Source organism: Pelophylax lessonae, assembly GCF_965119305.1.
Source record: "Pelophylax lessonae genome assembly, chromosome: 9".
In the NCBI taxonomy this organism is placed as follows: domain Eukaryota; kingdom Metazoa; phylum Chordata; class Amphibia; order Anura; family Ranidae; genus Pelophylax; species Pelophylax lessonae.
In genome coordinates, this window is record NC_138776.1 from 266081897 (window position 1) to 266100886 (window position 18990).

General features: G+C 44.3%; 4 protein-coding genes across 4 annotated transcripts in view; all 4 read right to left on the reverse strand.

The window, feature by feature from the left end:
* Nucleotides 1-18990, reverse strand: part of LOC309562622 (uncharacterized protein) — a gene marked incomplete at its 3' end in the record, with an annotated part of 500517 nt that overhangs the window by 419664 nt on the left and 61863 nt on the right. The window lies entirely within an intron of this gene.
* LOC309562687 (uncharacterized protein) overlaps nucleotides 1-18990 on the reverse strand; it is a 148408-nt gene that overhangs the window by 83397 nt on the left and 46021 nt on the right. The gene's annotated exons all lie outside the window — the stretch shown is intronic.
* LOC309562770 (uncharacterized protein) overlaps nucleotides 14019-18990 on the reverse strand; it is a 79046-nt gene continuing 74074 nt past the window's right edge. Inside the window, exon 3 of the mRNA XM_082267073.1 lies at nucleotides 14019-15013. Within this exon, the coding sequence (XP_082123199.1) occupies nucleotides 14043-15013 (971 nt within the window). The 3' untranslated portion in view covers nucleotides 14019-14042. The remainder of the gene's footprint in view (nucleotides 15014-18990) is intronic.
* LOC309562863 (uncharacterized protein) overlaps nucleotides 15643-18990 on the reverse strand; it is a 117181-nt gene continuing 113833 nt past the window's right edge. Inside the window, exon 6 of the mRNA XM_082267182.1 lies at nucleotides 15643-15875. Within this exon, the coding sequence (XP_082123308.1) occupies nucleotides 15729-15875 (147 nt within the window). The 3' untranslated portion in view covers nucleotides 15643-15728. The remainder of the gene's footprint in view (nucleotides 15876-18990) is intronic.

Below are 18990 nucleotides of genomic sequence, written 5' to 3' on the forward strand. Positions count from 1 at the left end.
CAAGAACAGTCACGGAGTTGTTGTGAAGCCACTCCTTCGTTATTTTAGCTGTGTGCTTAGGGTCATTGTCTTGTTGGAAGGTAAACCTTCGGCCCAGTCTGAGGTCCAGAGCACTCTGGAGAAGGTTTTTGTCCAGGATATCCCTGCACTTGGCCGCATTCATCTTTCCCTCGATTGCAACCAGTCGTCCTGTCCCTGCAGCTGAAAAACACCCCACAGCATGATGCTGCCACCACCATGCTTCACTGTTGGGACTGTATTGGACAGGTGATGAGCAGTGCCTGGTTTTCTCCACACATACCGCTTAGAATTAAGGCCAAAAAGTTCTATTTTGGTCTCATCAGACCAGAGAATCTTATTTCTCACCATCTTCGAGTCCTTCAGGTGTTTTTTAGCAAACTCCATGCGGGCTTTCATGTGTCTTACACTGAGGAGAGGCTTCCGTCGGGCCACTCTGCCATAAAGCCCCGACTGGTGGAGGGCTGCAGTGATGGTTGACTTTCTACAACTTTCTCCCATCTCCTGACTGCATCTCTGGAGCTCAGCCACAGTGATCTTTGGGTTCTTCTTTACCTCTCTCACCAAGGCTCTTCTCCCCCGATAGCTCAGTTTGGCCGGACGGCCAGCTCTAGGAAGGGTTCTGGCCGTCCCAAACGTCTTCCATTTGAGGATTATGGAGGCCACTGTGCTCTTAGGAACCTTAAGTGCATCAGAAATCTTTTTGTAACCTTGGCCAGATCTGTGCCTTGCCACAATTCTGTCTCTGAGCTCTTCAGGCAGTTCCTTTGACCTCATGATTCTCATTTGCTCTGAAATGCATTGTGATCTGGAAGGTCTTATATAGACAGGTGTGTGGCTTTCCTAATCAAGTCCAATCAGTATAATCAAACACAGCTGGACTCAAATGAAGGTGTAGAACCATCTCAAGGATGATCAGAAGAAATGGAAAGCACCTGAGTTAAATATATGAGTGTCACAGCAAAGGGTCTGAATACTTAGGACCATGTGATATTTCAGTTTTTCTTTTTTAATAAATCTGCAACAATGTCAACAATTCTGTGTTTTTCTGTCAGTATGGGGTGCTATGTGTACATTCATGAGGAAGAAGAATGAACTCAAATGATTTTATCAAATGGCTGCAATATAACAAAGAGTGAAAAATTTAAGGGGGTCTGAATACTTTCCGTACCCACTGTATATATATATATATATATATATATATATATATATATATATATATATATATATATATATATATATATAATTTGCACAGAATTGTATCCTCCTTATCTTCAGTTTAGCGTCACTTAAAACGATCTTGCATTTTTATTGATTTATGGAAATAAGTTGAGAATCTCCTAACTCACAGATCTTTGCTGTTTATCAGATTAGTATAATCATTCTGACAGATCTGGGGACCGTGATATAAGGGGAATGGGGGGGCCCTGATGAATGCAAATATATATTTATTAAATACTTTAGTGCAAAATAAAATGTCAAAAATATAATTGGTGATAAACACACAAGGTTTAGAATAAAATGCAATACAATGTATCACACACAGGTAATATGAGAATTATAATCAAAGAATATTATTTCAGAAGAGTAAGATAACCAATGACTTCTAGAATATGATCAATAGTCTACCAGGAGGACATAAAAGATGGAAACCGATATGACAGATTTGACACGTTTCTCTCATCCAACAGCTATTCATAATTGCAATGTTTTAAATAAAGTTACATGGATACAAAATTGTTATACCATGCACTAGGACTTATTAAAAGTCCCGATATTTTTGGTAAAGTAAACTTCCATTTAGTTAATCTACTATAAAAAAAATAAAAAAAATACATCATAACTGAACCATTTACTAAAGCCAAAATTAGCTTAAAAGTCCAAGATAAGAAAAATTAAACCAATCATACTGCAGTTAGAATGATTTAAATTCAAATCTTGATGCTAACAGTTTACCTGTGATAATGGATCATTTAGGAGTATATGGATAAGGCAATTTAGGATTGTATACTTTACCAAAACATTCCTTTTCTGTTGTATGGGAAAAGTCACTGTCCTGGCTTCAGCAGGATCAAATGTCATCCATCAGTATCTCAGAGATCTCTTCAATTCTTCCCCCCCCCCCCCCGTCCTCTCTAACTGCCTAAAACGTTATGCTACCTGAAGTGTGGGCGGGGATCTCATTACCATATATAGTCATTACGTCACTGAGGGGCCTATTCCCTAAGATTTTAATGACTTGGACCCAAAATTAAGCAATCACCAGAGGGCAGTGTTGTATTATGATTACATTTAGGACATTGAATTTAATTATACTATTTTCCCAAAGATAACCCTTTGACCCAAGTCTGGTAAAAAGCTCTAAATTCAAAAACTATGTCAAATGGTCCAGATTCCGTGGCTGGAGCATAGTATTTATAGTGACCATAAAAACTTAAAGAACCTTACATAAACATATTCTCTGTAAGTGGGTAATGCAACCTAAATACATTTAGTACTTGGCAATTATATAAAACAAAATATAGTATACAAAGCATTCCTAAAAATGTATATATAAGCTACGCATGTAGAATGATAATATCGTTACGAAAACATCACTATAAAATATAATAATTCCTTTTATATATTGTGGATGAATCCGAAAAACAAACTATAATGAACTATTGTCTATTGTTAAACACAGATAAGACTACAACTCTAACATTCAGTAGTATCTGGTATGGCTCCAGGATGACTGAATCTTTATCTAGAAAAACGTCAATAAGCTACTTATTTATGACTTAAAGAAAAACAGAATTTTCTGTTGAAACTTCAAGAGTCTCTGAAAAAGACATCTTTGCTAAAAAAAAAATAAAAAAAAAAATGAACTTTCAATCACCCCAAAACAAAATGGATGCCAAGCTGCTCAAAATTTCTCTGTATATAACTGATTATATATGGCCTTATATAATTCCATTTGTTTTTATTTTATAATCTCCCCAATAATCGTGACAGAGACTTTATCTGCAAAAGGACAACAGCAGCAGTATCTGAATCATGTGGATCAAGCATAACAGAAAGCTGCCAGCCATTAATTCTGGCAAAAAGGCAGATATTATCAAAATGATAAGAATTCCATATCCCAGACATATCTCCGTCAGTGAATACCGGGGCCCCCGGCTGGCTGATATACATTTGTGCGGTGGAGTTCGCCTTGCACTGTCATAGATCCGGACCGCACCGCCGATAGGGATGATCAGGCTACAAGTAGCGCGCAGTCTCCATTTAATTGAAATTTTCCACAATTACAGGTTTTTCCTCAAGGCCAGTTAAAGCAATATTCGCTGTGCATAGCGATTACCGGTAAACCAACACTTGGAGACATAATGGCAATTTCACTAAAAACACATCCTCAAGAAATGTCCAAATACATTTCCACATTACGTCTACTACAGACGACCTGAGATTTATGAGAAGGGGGAAGACTCAACTTTTCCAACAAGTACAAGCTGGTGAAACCAAACTACTAAAACACAAGATTAAGACTAAAACTAAAGCCTTCATGATGGGCCTTACTTGTAGTGTTAGAAAAAGAAAAAGAGAAGATCATTTCATTATACAGATCTGAGAACTTAGTGGGTGTTCCCGAAACACAGCTTGACTCCTCACAAGACTGGGCTGTTTGTATTCATGCTGATCCCCCTGTTTAGAGGGACACGGGACATAGAAAAGATGGAGGGGAGTTTCTCTATGTTAGATGTGATGTGAAATTGAAGAAGAAAGATGATCTTGTGGTTGGAGGTTGTGATGGTGCGGAGGAAGAATTACGGTAGGAATGATAGATGGGACAATGAACTGATGGACTTATCATTGGAGTCTACTACAGACATCCTGAGATTTATTAGAAGGGGGGAGTCCACTGTTCCAACAAGTACAAGCTGGTAAAACCAAACTACTAAGACACAAGATTAAGACTAAAACTAAAACCTACAACATGGAACTTACTTGTTGTTTTCGAAAAAGGAAAAGAGAAGAACATTTCATCATACATATCTGAGAACTTCGTTGGTGATCCAAAAACATGGCTTGACTCCTCACAAGACTGGGCTGTTTGTATTCATGCTGATCATCTTGTTTAGAGGGACACGGAACATAGAAAAGATGGAGGGCGGTTTCTCTATGTTACATGTGATGTGAAAGTAAGGAAAAAAGATAATCTTGTGGTTGGAGGTTGTAAAGGTGCGGAGGAAGAATTACGGGAGGAATGATAGACGGGTTTATGAACTCATGGGACTTACCATTGTAGTCTACTACAGACGTCCTGAGGTTTATGAGGAGGGGGAGAGTCGGCTGTTCCAACAAGTACAAGCGGCTAAAACCAAACTACTAAGACACAAGATTAAGACTAAAACCTACAGGATGGACCATACTTGTAATGTTAGATAAAGAAATAAAGTAAAAGAAAAGGACATTTTATCATACAAATCCAAAGACAGACTTATCAATAAAACGCCCAAAAAATATCGTCAGTTTAAGCATGGCCATTTTTATTCCTCATTTGTTTTACATTAAAAATGTGGAAAAATGTTAGCATTTTTATCACATAGATTAAAATATTTTACAATCTTGTCCACTTTCAGCCAGAACTTGGCTCTCTCCAGGCAAAGGATCATCTTTGTACATGCTGATAACTACTGCACTGAAATGGTCAGTTCTGTCATGTAGTCTGATCTCCTCTTACCTTCATGACTAATATCTAACTCCTCTGGTCAACATGCCTTTGAGGCTTTAGCTGAAGATCAGGGAGGAGATCGACTACACTGCTAGAGGGACTCAACCAGCAGTGACACCCCCTCCTTCTCTCTCCTATACGGAACCAACCAGCAGTGACACCACCTCCTTCTCTCTCCTAGACGGAACAAACCAGCAGTGACACCCCCTCCTTCTCTCTCCTAGACGGAACCAACCAGCAGTGACACCCCCTCCTTCTCTCTCCTAGAGGGACACAACCAGCAGTGACTTCCCCTACTTCTCTCTCCTAGAGGGACCCAACCAGCAGTGACACCTCCTCCTTCTCTCTCCTAGAGGGACCCAACCAGCAGTGACACCCCCTCCTTCTCTCTCCTAGAGGGACACAACCAGCAGTGACACCCCCTACTTCTCTCTCCTAGAGGGACCCAACCAGCAGTGACACCCCCTCCTTCTCTCTCCTAGAGGGACCCAAACAGCAGTTAGTGACACCCCCTCCTTCCCTCTCCTAGAGGGACCCAACCAGCAGTGACACCCCCTCCTTCTCTCTCCTAGAGGGACCCAAACAGCAGTGACACCCCCTCCTTCCCTCTCCTAGAGGGACCCAACTAGCAGTGACACCCCCTCCTCTCTCCCATAGGAATCCAACCAGCAGGGACACCCCCTCCTTCCCTCTCCTAGAGGGACTGTGTGGGTTGCCTGATGTTTGGTAAGACAAGACATTTTCCACACTCAGGGCAGGAGATCGGCTTCTTACCCTGTGTGAGATCTCCGATGTATGACAAAGTTTTGATTTCCGTAGATAGCATTTCCTGCACTAAGAACAGGGAAACAACTGCTCCTGCATATGGCATATAATAGGATGTCTAGTAACATCAGACTTCCATAAACATTTTTCACACTAAGGACAGCAATATGCCTTCCCGCCTGTGTGACACCTCTGATGTACACTAAGACTGTCCCGTGTGAAATTTTTGATGTTCAATAAATTCTGATTTCTGTGCATAACGTTTTCCGCACTCAGGGCAGCAATATGGCTTCATAGCATCGTGCACTCTCTGATGTTGAACAAGTCTGTCTTTAGTCGCAAAAAGTTTCCCGCACTCAGAGCAGGAAAACGCCCACGTGTGAGACCTTTGATGTGCAGTAAGTGCTGCTTTACTAGTAAAACTTCTCCCACACTCAGAACAGGAATACGGCTTCTCACCCGTGTGAGACCTCTGATGTCTGACCAGTTGTGCTTTATGTAGAAAAAACTTCCCGCACTCAGAACAGGTATGAAGTGCCCCCTCCCTGTGAGTTCCCTGATGTATATAAAGACCTAAACCAGAGCTAAAACTTTCCGCACATTGAGAACAGGGAAATGTCTTCTCCCCCTGAAATCCGGCACCGTCCCTCACAGTACGAGGTTGCTCAGAGTCAGAGGGATTCCATGGTCTATCCACACTGTGAAGTCCACCATCCATAGTGGAGCTCATTGTCTTTTCTCCTCCACAATCTCCTGTGATGTCCTCATCTTGCATTCTACAGCCTGGAGATAAAGTGAGACGATCCTTTGAGGGTTTCTTGATGGCGTGTCCTGGAAAAATATAAAAAACATCGTCAATAGATCTGAGAGGGTTAGTTCACTTCCATCAAGATTCCATCTGGATCAGGTAGATATGAGTGAGCAGATGTTCTCTTTGGATGTCCCAACCAGCTGGGACTCTTCCCCTCTTCAGTCAAAGGGCCTTTGGTCCTCCTCAAAGATCACTTCTACATTTACACAGCCTTGTCAGAAGAACAGGAACCAATGGGGACTGGGAGGTCCATGCTCTTTACACAACCACAAGCCTAGGCACTGGGTCATGTGACCTCTGATAGACAAGAGGGTCAAAGTTCAGACTTGGAGACTCTTACCATAGAACAAGTGACCAAAGGTCTAGGTTTCTAAAGATTAGTTCCCGCCCTACTTTGGACCAATCAGTGAGCAGTAACAGAGCAGAGATAAGAGAAGAATATATTATGGGTCACCTGTGCTGATCTCTGTAGGAGTGTCCTCCTCTATGAATGTCCTCGTCATTCCAGCCTCCTCCGTATATTGCTGATCATCCCTCACATACCTCTCTTGTTCTTCATTCTCAGCTTTCATGTTCATCAGATCTTCACCCTAAACCGACAGAATGGCAGCAAAAGATATTTTAATACTTAGGTTATACTGCCGCCTACTAGAGGTTGAGACACTTGTAAACAGAAAAATTATAAGCCAGCCCCCATATAATTCCTCCACCCAGTAAGCCTTAGTTTTATGGAAAAGCAGTACCAGGACCAATAGCCTACCAGAACTTGGTTTCCCCCAGGACTTGCACACAATGCTATAGGGCCTGGCCACCATGCCGGGGCAGGCACGAACTGACCAAGAGCAAACAGGTACTTGAGGTTGGCAGACAGGCAGAGTGGTTAAATGACAGTCCAGGTACAAGGCAAGCAAGGTTCAGAATAGTAGAAGTCAATCCATAGTCAAAAGGTAGGTAGAGTTAAGTTAACCAGTTCTGGACAGGAAGAATTTGCCCCCTTAATGACCAGGCCATTTTTTGTGATTCGGCACTGCGCTATTTACCGTAAAATTGCCAATAATTGTTCCTCATCTACCTGATCATGTTGTTCATTGTCATCCTCTTCACGTGTGTCTATCATGACGTCCTTGTAGAGATCCTTGTGTCCTTCTAAATACTCCCACTCCTCCATGGAGAAATAGACAGTGACATCCTGACACCTTATAGGAACCTGACACACACAATGATACAGTCACCATCCAGACACATCCCTTGTCTGTTACTGGATAATGTCCCAGAATTCCCAGCACCGCTCACCTCTCCTGTCAGCAGCTCCATCATCTTCTTGGTGACTTCTAGAATCTTCTGCATGTTGTGTCTCTCAGGTTTTACGTAGTCACATACGATGATCATATGATCACCTGACTTCCGAAGAGAAAATTTCTATAATGGGGAACCAATAGGAATATGATGTTAAAATCCCAGAATCCTCCTCACCTCTCTGGTCAGGTCTGTGTTTTATTAATAGAGATAAGAGTGATGTCATGTGACCTCCCAGAATCCTCCTCACCTCTCCAGTCAGCAGGCAGATGATGTTCACAGTGAGGTTTAGTATCCTTTCGGTTATGTCACTCAGATTTTCCTCCATCTTTATTCAGGTGATCAATGCGGGTTTCCCTGTAAATGGATAGTGGATCGTTTTCTAGACTGTATTGGTTTCACAATATGAAGATGCAAACTTTAATGCAAATACAGTTGAAGTCAATAGGAGAAGCTTATTAAAAATCAGTTCTCTGTGGAGGACCAGGAGATCGGCACTCCCCAGTAATGTCGGTTTCTGAAGAAGACTTCAGCCGGCATTGGAGTTTTGCGTTCCTGTACCGTGTCCCATACCTTGTCCTGTGTTGAAGAGGAGATCAGTGGGAGGAACCACTGAGTTCTGTGGAGAACCAGGAGATCTGCACTTACCGGTCGTTTCGGTTTCTGAAGAAAACTTCAGCCGGCATTGGAGCTCCGCTCAGAGAGGTAAGAATTTACCACTACAGGGAAACACTTTTATTTGGATTTGACATTTGTCAAATCTTTTTCCTTATATTTGTAGCACCCTCCTAGGTAGGCGCTAGTAAAGACATGGCTCGGTTTGGCAGGGGGTAAAAGTAGCACCCTCCTAGGTAGGCGCTAGGGAGGACATGGCTCGGTTTGGTGGGGGGTAAAAGTAGCACCCTCCTAGGTAGGCGCTAGTGAGGACATGGCTCGGTTTGGTGGGGGGTAAGTGTAGCAACCTCCCAGGTAGGTGCTAGTGAGAGAGTATAGATTTTGGCTCTGTCTGCCTATCAAAGGAGCAGCAGGTAAATTTAAATTGCTTTCTGCCTACGAGACAGCAGGATCTGTGAGTTAGGTCTGCTCAGTCTGTGATTTATCTGGTCTAGGAAGTGTTTCACACTGGTCCAATAGGGAGGCATATTGGATAGTGGACCAATGGGTACACAGGCTTTGATACAGCCCCGGTGATTGGCACAGACTGATTGTCTCGGTGCATTGTGGGGTGTGGTATAAAAGGCAGGAGCACATGTGCTGTGGGGTCTTTGACTGGTGAGCGGAGTCCCAGAGGGAAGGTGGCGGCTGCCTCCTCCTCTGTAGCAGTGGCACATGGTTACAGGCAGTCGGCTTGGGGACCAGGAAGGAAGGAGCTGAACCCAGAGGTCCATGAGAGCAGACTGAAGGGGTAGAGACACTGGAGACCCTCGAAAAACAGTATTGTGAGTCCGAAGTCCGAATTATAATTTGTTTAAGCCTCAAGGAGTATCCCACCCATTCCCTTCTCCCATTCCCTTATTCCAATAAAAACCACAAACAAAGATTCTGGAGTTGTCGCTGCTTCAGTTGTCACACCCAGGGTCACAGCTCGCTTGGGCTGGAGAGATCACTGGTACTAATGGCAGACCCACATTAGGCCATAGGCCTGGAAACCTTGCTACACTACGTAAGGGGTTCTTTACTGTCAGGGCAGTAAGGATGTGAAATTCTCTTCCACACTGGTATCAGCAGGGAGCATCGACAGTTTCAAAAAACGATTAGATGGGCGCCTTAAAGACCACAACATAAAGGGGTATACAATGTACAACATACAGGGGTATACAATGTACGGTTAACAGCAAACACACATTATGGGTTGAACCGGATAGACTGATGTCTTTTTTCAACCTCACTGACTATGTAACTATCCTTTGGGCAGATAAAGAGAATATTGATTTGTCTGTGTGTACATCAGGCTGAAAAAGAGGGATATTTAAAGGGAAAAGCAGGACAGAGAAATTTGGTTCCAAATAATAGACAACGATGAGAGCTATGATAAAATAATATCTTATTACCTCCTCTGCTGCAAGTTCCAGCAATATCGCCTCTCTTCTCCCTCCTTTTTCGCCTCTCGCTTCCTCTTTTTGACTTTACATACTTCCTGTCTGTAGCTGACATTACTTCCTGTGTTCCATAGAGACTTCCTGTCTTAGTAGAGGTGAGATCACCACCTTGTGGAGCTCAGAGGAACTGCAGCCCCCGAGAAACGTCTCGTAGTGTGAACGCGGCCTTGTGATGTGTGTGTATGTACTGTATATCCGTATAGATGGGGTCATCTCCACTCCCACCAAGAGAAGGAGAAACATAAAATTCCTCAGGATGAGTAATTTTGGGACCTTTGATTTTGCAGCAAAATTGATTACTGTTTTAGTTATATGGTATTCCCAGTGGTAACCTATGGCTGTGAAAGTTGGACCATAAGGAAGGTTGAACGCCAAAGAATTGATGCTTTGCAACTATGGTGTTGGAGAAGACTTTTGAAATTCCCTTGGACGGCAAGAAGATCAAACCAGTCAATCTTGAAGGAAATCAACCCTAAATATTCACTGGAAGGACAGATCCTGAAGCTGAAACTCGAATACTTTGGCCACCTAATGCGAAGAGAGGACTTATTGGAAAAGACCCTGATGCTGGGAAACATGGAAGGAAAAAGGAGAAGAGGACGACAGAAAACAAGATGGAGAGATAGCATTATTGAAACAATGAACATGAAAACAAGCCAGCTCCAGGAGGCAGTGGAGGACAGAAAAGCCTGGCACGCTATAGTCCATGAGGTCACGAAGAGTCCTTGGGGAGATCAGAGGAACTGCAGCCCCGAGAAACGTCTCGTAGTGTGAACATGACCTTGTGATGTGTGTGTATGTACTGTATATCCTTATAGATGGGGGTCATCTCCACTCCCACCAAGGGGGAGAGAAATATATTACTGCTCAGGATGAGTGGAGGGATTTTTGTTCAGTGGATTTTACAGTGAAGTTATTAATTTGCCGAATTCATGATGTAGTTAGATATTAATTTGCTGGAAAACGTTGCTAGAAAAGAACTCTATACATGATAAAAAAAATTCCCATGTTGCTTTGCAAGATCTGTGACACCCTTGAGCCCACCTTAAGTAACCAATCAGTGATTATCCATTCCCCTCTGTTCATAAGCCAGGTTTTCTCCCCCTTTGTGCATTCCAACTATTCACATCACATCACAGTCTCTGTTACATCAGAGTCACCTTTCTAAATTGGCGTTCCCCCCTTACATCAGGTTCCCCAAAGCCTACCAGTGTATTTCAGGGACATTTGAGTCCCCAGAGTTACCCCATTTACATCAAGGTCTTCAGAGCCACCCCTTTACATCAGGTCCCCAAAATCACCCACTTTACAGGGTTCCTAGAGTCATCTCCCTTTAAGCAGGGTCCTCAGAGTCCCCCCTACATCAGGGTTTCCAGAGTAAATCCATTAAATCAGGGTTGTTAGAACCCTGCTCCTTACATCAGGGTTCCAAGGATCACTCCTCCTTCATCAGGGTCCCCAGAGTTACTCCATTAAGTCAGGGCTGCCAGAATCCCCCTGTACGTCAGGGCCCCCCCCCCTACTTACTTCAGTGCCCCAAGAGTCTCCTCCTACATCAGGGTTCCCAGAGTCTCCTACTTACATCAGGGTCCCCATAATCACCCACTTATCAGCATGGTTCCCAAAATCACTCCCCTTACAGCAGGGTTCCCAGAGTGCCCCCCCCCCCCCACACACATTATGGTCCCCAGAGTCACTCACTTAAATGAGAGTTCCCAAAGCCCCCCTCCTTATATCAGGGTCCCCAGAGTCCCCCTTCTCACATCAGGGTCCCCAGAGCTGTTCTCCTCCCCCTCTTGCATCAGGGTCCCCCGAACTATCCCATTTACATCAGGGTCCCCAGAGCTACCCCCCTTACATCATGGTCTTCAAAGCCACTACATTTATCAGGGTCCCCCCATCCCCCTTATATCATGGTCCCTAGATCCACCCTTTTTACATCAAGGTTCCCAGAGTCATCCCCCCTTAAACCAGGGTCCCCAGAGGCACCCCTCTAAAACCAGGGTCCCCAGAGCCCCCCCTACATCAGGGTTCCCAGAGTCACTCCATTAAATCAGTGTTTCCAGAGCCCTGCAGCTTACATCAGGGTTCAAAGAGTCACTACTCTTTCATCAGGGTCTTCAGAGCCCCCACCCTGCATCAAGGCCACAGAGTCAATCCTTTTAATCAGGGCTGCCAGAACCCCCCCCCATGTCAGGGTCCTCTCTCTCCTACTTACTTCTGAGCCCCAAGAGTCTCCTCTTACATCAGGGTCCCCGTAATCACCCACTTTACAGCATGATTTCCAGAATCACCACCCTTACAGCAGGGTTCCCAGAGCCCCCTCCCCCCCACATATCACCAATGAACACCGCGCAGTTCGACTCCATTCCATTGATCTGGTATCTGTGCCTGAAAGGGTGCTCATCCCAGGGAGCTTTTTTACCTTCTACCTATCCCCAGCTCCCAATATACACTATATTACCAAAAGTATTGGGACGCCTGCCTTTACACCCACATGAACTTTAATGGCATCCCAGTCTTAGTCTGTAGGGTTTAATATTGAGTTGGCTCCGCCCTTTACAGCTGTAACAGCTTCAACTCTTCTGGGAAGGCTGTCCACAAGGTTTAGGAGTGTGTCTATGGGAATGTTTCACCATTCTTCCAGAAGCATATTTGTGAGGTCAGGCACTGATGTTGGATGAGAAGGCCTGGCTCACAGTCTCTGCTCTAATTTATCCCACAGGTGTTCTATCGGGTTGAGGTCAGGACTCTGTGCAGGCCAGTCAAGTTCCTCCACCCCCAAACTCGCTCATTCATAGCTCGGGGAAAGAAAATGGCTTCTCCCCTGTGTGAGATCCCTGATGTAAGGCAAAATATGATTCATATAGAAGACATTTCCCGCACTGGAGAAACTAATTCACCTCGAGGGTTGTGGGGTTTCTCTGATGTCTGGTAAGTCAAGACTTCCATGAAAAACATTTCCCGCACTCAGGACACAAATACAACGAGGGTTGTGTGGGTTCTCTGATGTCTGGTAAGGGAAGACTTCGGCCAGAAACTTTTCCCGCACTCAGGGCAAGAAAATGGTTTCTTCCCTGTGTGAGATCCATGATATACGGTCAAATATGATTCATAGAGAAGACAGTTCCCGCACTGGGGAAACAAATTCACCTCAAGGGTTGTGTGGGTTCTCTGATGTCTGGTAAGACAAGATTTTCTTGAAAAACTTTTCCCGCACTCAGGTAACTAATTCACCTCGAGGGTTGTGTGGGTTCTCTGATGTTTGATAAGACAAGACTCCTGTCAGAAACATTTCCCGCACTCAACCGCAGGTATAATTTGTTTATTTGTCTTCTGTTCCAGCTCTCCTACCGGGTGAATGTGGAAGTTTTAGCTGCCCATAGCCAATGACAGGGAAGCAAGAAATGCATAACCCCGCCCCCTCATTAAACATTGCAATTTTATTTGATATTTTTTATTATAGAATAGAAGATATACAGCAAAATATGATTCATATAGAAGACATTTCCCGCACTCGGGAAACTAACATTGCTAGAGGGATGTCTGATGCCTGGTAAGGGAAGACTTCTGCGAGAAACATTTCCCACACTCTGGGCAAGAAAACGGCTTCTCCCCATGTGTGAGATCTTTGATGTACTTCAAAGTATGATTCATATAGAAGACATTTCCCGCACTAGAGAAACTAACATTACCAGAGAGTTGTGTAGGATCTATGATGCCTGGTAAAGGAAAACTTCAGCCAGAAACATTTCCCGCACACAAGGCAAGGAAACGACTTCCTCCCAGTGTGAGATTTCTGATGTAAGGCAAAATAGAATTCATATAGAAGACATTTCCCGCACCTGGGAAACTAACATTACTAAAGGGATGTGTGGGATCTCTGATGCCTGGCAAGGGAAGACTTGGGCCAGAAACATTTCCCGCACACAGGGCAAGAAAACAGCTTCCTCCCAGTGTGAGATCTTTGGTGTCTGACAGATTCTGATTTCCATAGATAACATTTCCAGACCCTAGGAAAGAGAAACGGCTGTTTCTGCATACGGCATATCTGATATTTAGACTCCCGTGGAAAAACTTTTTCCACACAGTATGGCTTCTCGCCTGAGTGACTCTTCTGATGAGCATTAGGACTGCATTTTTGTGAAAAACATTTCCCGCACTTAGAGCAGGAATACGGCTTCTACCCTATGTAAGAGGTTTTATATATATATATATATATATATATATATATATATATATATAGAGAGAGAGAGAGAGAGAGAGTTCTAGATTTTGTCTATAACATTTCCCGCACTTGGGGCAGACATACGGCTTCTCCCCTGTGTGCACTTTCTGACCACTAAAAAGTGTGTCTGTGCCATACCTGATGTTTGGTAAAATCAGACTTCAGTGAAAAACCTTTGCCGCACTCAGCGCAGCAATATGGCTTCTCCCCTGTGTGAGACCTCCGATGTGTATTAAGATTGCACTTTTGTGAAAAACTTTTCCCGCACTCAAGGCAGGAAAACGGCTTCTCCCCCGTGTGAGACCTTTGATGCACGACAAGTATTGATTTCCTTACAAAACCTTTTCCACACTCAGGACAGGAATACGGCTTCTCCCCTGTGTGAATTCTCTGATGTACAACAAGTCCTAGTTTGATTGAAAAACATTTCCCGCACTCAGCGCAGGAATACGGCTTCTCCCCCGTGTGAGACCTTTGATGTTCAACAAGTAATGATTTCCTTACAAAACCTTTTCCACACTCAGGACAGGAGTACGGCTTCTCCCCTGTGTGAGATCTCTGATGTATAGTGAGTCCCGATTTATGTGAAAAACATTTCCCGCACTCAGGGCAGGAATATGGCTCCTCGCCATTATGAAACTTTTGATGTAAAACAAGCTCCGATTTCTTTGCATAACATTTCCCACACTCAGGGCAGGGATAGGGCTTCTCCCCTGTGTGAGATCTCTGATGTCTGACCAGTTGTGCTTTATATAAAAAACATTTCCCACACTCGGAACAAGAATGAACTTCCCCTTGCCTGTGAGATCCCTGATGTATAAAAAGACCTAAACCCGAGCTAAAACTTTCCCCACATTCAGGACAGGTAAATGTCTCCTCCCGCTTAATTTCCGCACCATCCCTCACAGTACTAGGTTGCTCAGAGTCAGAGGGATTCCATGGTCTATCCACACTGTGAAGTCCACCATCCATAGTTGAGCTCATTGTCTTTTCTCCTCCACAATCTCCTGTGATGTCCTCATCTTCCATTTTACAACCTGGAGATAAAGTGAGATGATCCTTTGAGGGTTTCTCCATGGCGTGTCCTGGAAAAATATAAAAACATCATCAATATATCTGAGAGGGTTAGTTCACTTCCATCAAGATTCCATCTGGATCAGGTAGATATGAGTGAGCAGATGTTCTCTGTGGATGTCCCAACTAGCTGGGACTCTTCCCCCCTCTTCATTCAAAGGGCCTTTGGTCCTCCTCCCAGATCACTTCTACATTTACACAGCCTGGTCAGAAGAGCAGGAACCAATGGGGACTGGGAGGTCCATGCTCTTTACACAACCACAAGCCTAGGCACTGGGTCATGTGATCTCTGATAGACAAGAGGGTCAACGTTCAGACTTGTAGACCCTTTACCATAGAAGAAGTGACCATAGGCCTAGGCTTCTGATGATATGCAGCACCGGAGGGAGGTTAAGGAGGTATTTTCTCTTGGAAGTTTCAGTCTCTATGTTACTCCTTACTTATCATCCCCACAAGACTGGTAATAGAGTTTTATGGTAACATTTAGCTATAAGTCTGCTGGAAGAAGAGGGACCAACCTAAGAAAGGGTCAATCTGTGTTCTCATATCTGTGCTACTGTAACTAGGAGTGACACACAACCTAATACTGCCAGCTGAACCCCAGGACGGGTATCGGTACAGGGAGGTGACCATTATCAACCTATTATTGGCTGATATCACTCAGCTCCCGCCCTACTCTGGACCAATCAGTGTGCAGTAACAGAGCAGAGATAAGAGAAGAATATATTATGGGTCACCTGTGCTGATCTCTGTAGGAGTGTCCTCCTCTATGAATGTCCTCGTCATTCCAGTCTCCTCCGTATATTGCTGATCATCCCTCACATACGTCTCTTCTACTTCACCCTCAACTTTCATGTTCATCAGATCTTCACCCTAAACCAACAGAATGACAGCAAAATAGTAGATCTTCATACTTTTTGTTTTAAAAAAAAAGTCAGGTTCTACTGTCGCCGACTGGAGATTGAGAAACTTGCAAACAGAAAAATTGTAAGCAATCCCCCATATAACCCCTCCTCTACCCAGCATGCCTTAGTTTAGTGGAAATGAAGAACCAATGAGAAGAGCTAAAAACACAAAGGTTTGGGACCTGTGTCCCAAAAAAGGTTTTACTGCCCCTACTGGAGGTTGAGATATTTGCAAACCGAAAAAATTGTAAGCCAGCCCCCATATAACTCATCTTCTGCCCAGCATGCCTTAGGTTTGTGGAAAAGCAGTACCAAGGCCAAGAGCAAAAAAAACACAAAGCTTTGGGATCTGTGACCCTCAATGGACTCCAAGAATCAGGTTTTATGGCAAGTACGAAGAGATGACTTTATTTCTTGTCCATTGAGGGACACAGGAGTTCTGATACAACCGGGACGCCGAAAAGCATTCAAACCAAGAGGTGGACAAGAGCCAGTGGTAGGCCGAAAAGGGAGTGGGAACTCAGAACTATCAGCAAGATTAAACCCCAAATCTGAACCAAAGGAGACAAAGTGCCCTGCAAGACAGGGGAAGCTGCCAATGACCAAAGGAAGGCCACAGAGACTCAACCTTTTAAGATCGAAACATTCAGGGTAATGGGAAATGAATACGCCCACACACACCTACACAGGTTGAACTGGATGGACTGTTGTCTTTATTCAACCTCAACTACTACGTAACTATGTAACCTGATGCTCAGACCTGGACAGAAAAAATCCCACCAAAACTGGTGGAGCTATATATCTACCGAAGAGAAGAAAAAGACCAACAACATGACTGCTCTACACTTCAAATTCAGGGAGGGAAGGTTCCATAAGAAGGATGAGGTTGCCTGTTCAGACAGCCAATATCACAAAAAAGACATTCAGGCCCCATTCACACATGCTGTCCATTTGTCAGTTTTTCATCCTTCCGTTGACGGATGAAAAAGGGACATCAATGTATCTCTATGTAAAAAAGGAGGACAGCGGATGATCATCAGTTAACATCCGTTTTCATCCACTTCCGTCAATGTCCGTTTTTTTGAACGGATGAATGCCCTATTTTTCATCCATCAAAAAAAAAAACGGATCGGACGAAAAACGGATGACAACGGATGAAAAACGGATGACAACTGACGAAAAACGGATGACAACTGACGAAAAACGGATGACAACGGATGAAAAACGGATGACAACGGATGAAAAATGGATGAAAACGGATAAAAAATGGATGAAAACGGATAACAACTGACGAAAAACGGATGAAAAAACGGATGACAACGGATGAAAAATGGATGAAACCGGATAACAACTGACGAAAAACGGATGAAAAACGGATGAAAAATGGATGAAAAACGGATGAAAAACTGATACATTTTGACGTGACTGAACTGATGAACTGAACGGACCGTATGTGTGAAAGGGGCCTTAATGGTGGGAGAAACATCATCACAAAATATCCCATGCAGAATACCAAAGTGACCCCTGAGACTGGAAGAGAACTCAGGGGCACCAACCCTGAAGTCAGGCTCACTGAAAAAGCTGGGTAGTGTGTACAAGTACCCCGAAAGGTAGGCAGGGATGAAAGGGGTAACCTCAGACTGGTGTGAAGGAACACCAAAAGAACAAGTGGATGGGCAAACCATCCACTGAACACCTGTAGGTCCTGCCTAACCTTAGTATAGAATGCTATTCTCAGAATATCCTGACTCCTCCCGGTCCAGTGAAGTATCCATATTCATGAAGCGAGGGACAGGAACCCTAGCCACACTGCTATGAACATTGGCCTGATTAAGGGCGAAAGGGAGGAAAGGATATGGAGACTCTTCCTTAGTAGGCTGCAGATCAGCCACAGGAGGTAGTCCTATCTCCAGGTGATCAGATCCCAACAACGGCTCCAGACAGATTTAGCTCCTAACAGGGGGTACCTTCAGCTGGAACTTATGGCACTTTTCCACTGCAAGTACCGGCTCGGCTCTACTCAGCCCTGCTTGGCCCGGTTTGCTTTTCCACTGCTGGTACGGTGTTGGAACGGTTCGGTACAGTATGGTTTGCTTTTCCACTAAAGTAGTACTAAAGTTAAGTGGGTGGGATAACAACGATTCTCTGACCAATCAGTGGCTAGTAGTGACTGCATGCAAAGGATTGGGGGATATGGTACCGGTATGGTACCTCTTGGAACCACAATCGAGGTGGTACTGTTTTAGAGAGCCGTACCGTTCGGTTCCATGTAGTGGAAAAGCGCCGCCGTACCGTACCGTACCGAACCGTTCCTACACCGTACCATGCGGTACCAGCAAGTGAAAAAGCACAAAAGCGAGCCGAACCGTTTGGTTCCATGCAGTGGAAAAGCGCCAATAGGGACCAGACTACTCCTGTCACAGTTGAGGATTCCCAAATTAAAACCCTGGGTAAGGGAACACCTGGGCAAGCAACCATATTCACCAAAAGAGACTTGTAGGTAGGGTGCACTGTGGTGTGGCAGCAAAAAAACACAAAGTCCAAGTACGATGAAAGAATTTGTATTGAAATAATGCAAAGACGGTTCACGATAAACCCCGTAGAAAGGCAGCCAACCGGTAAAACTCATGGTTCCAGCAACCAGTAGAGAGCAGGTTACAATCGAACTGACAGCGCCTTTTAGGAGGGGTAGAGGGTGGCCTAGTCATCTCCTGCCCAAACGGGACGTTGTGAGCCCTATGCTTTCCCTCCCCGTCAGGAGCCTTTCCCTGCCACTAATTCTGTCTCTACCAGGCTGGGTACCTGTCCTTACCCTGCCCACTCGCATAATGCACCCCAAGCCCGGAAGCCAGGGCCTTATATAGGCTCTGCCTGACCCAAGATGGCTACTAGAGTCACATGGGGTGGCAACATCCAATTGGATAGATTCTGCAGTGACCCAGGAAACCATAGAGGAACCATGTTCCTTTTGACTTCCTTTCCAACTGCAGTGTCGCTGTGGAATAGCGCCACCTGCAGTGGAGCAAGTAGACTGCATCTGCCTCATGGGCATCAACATAACATGGAAACAATAGTGAAAAAAA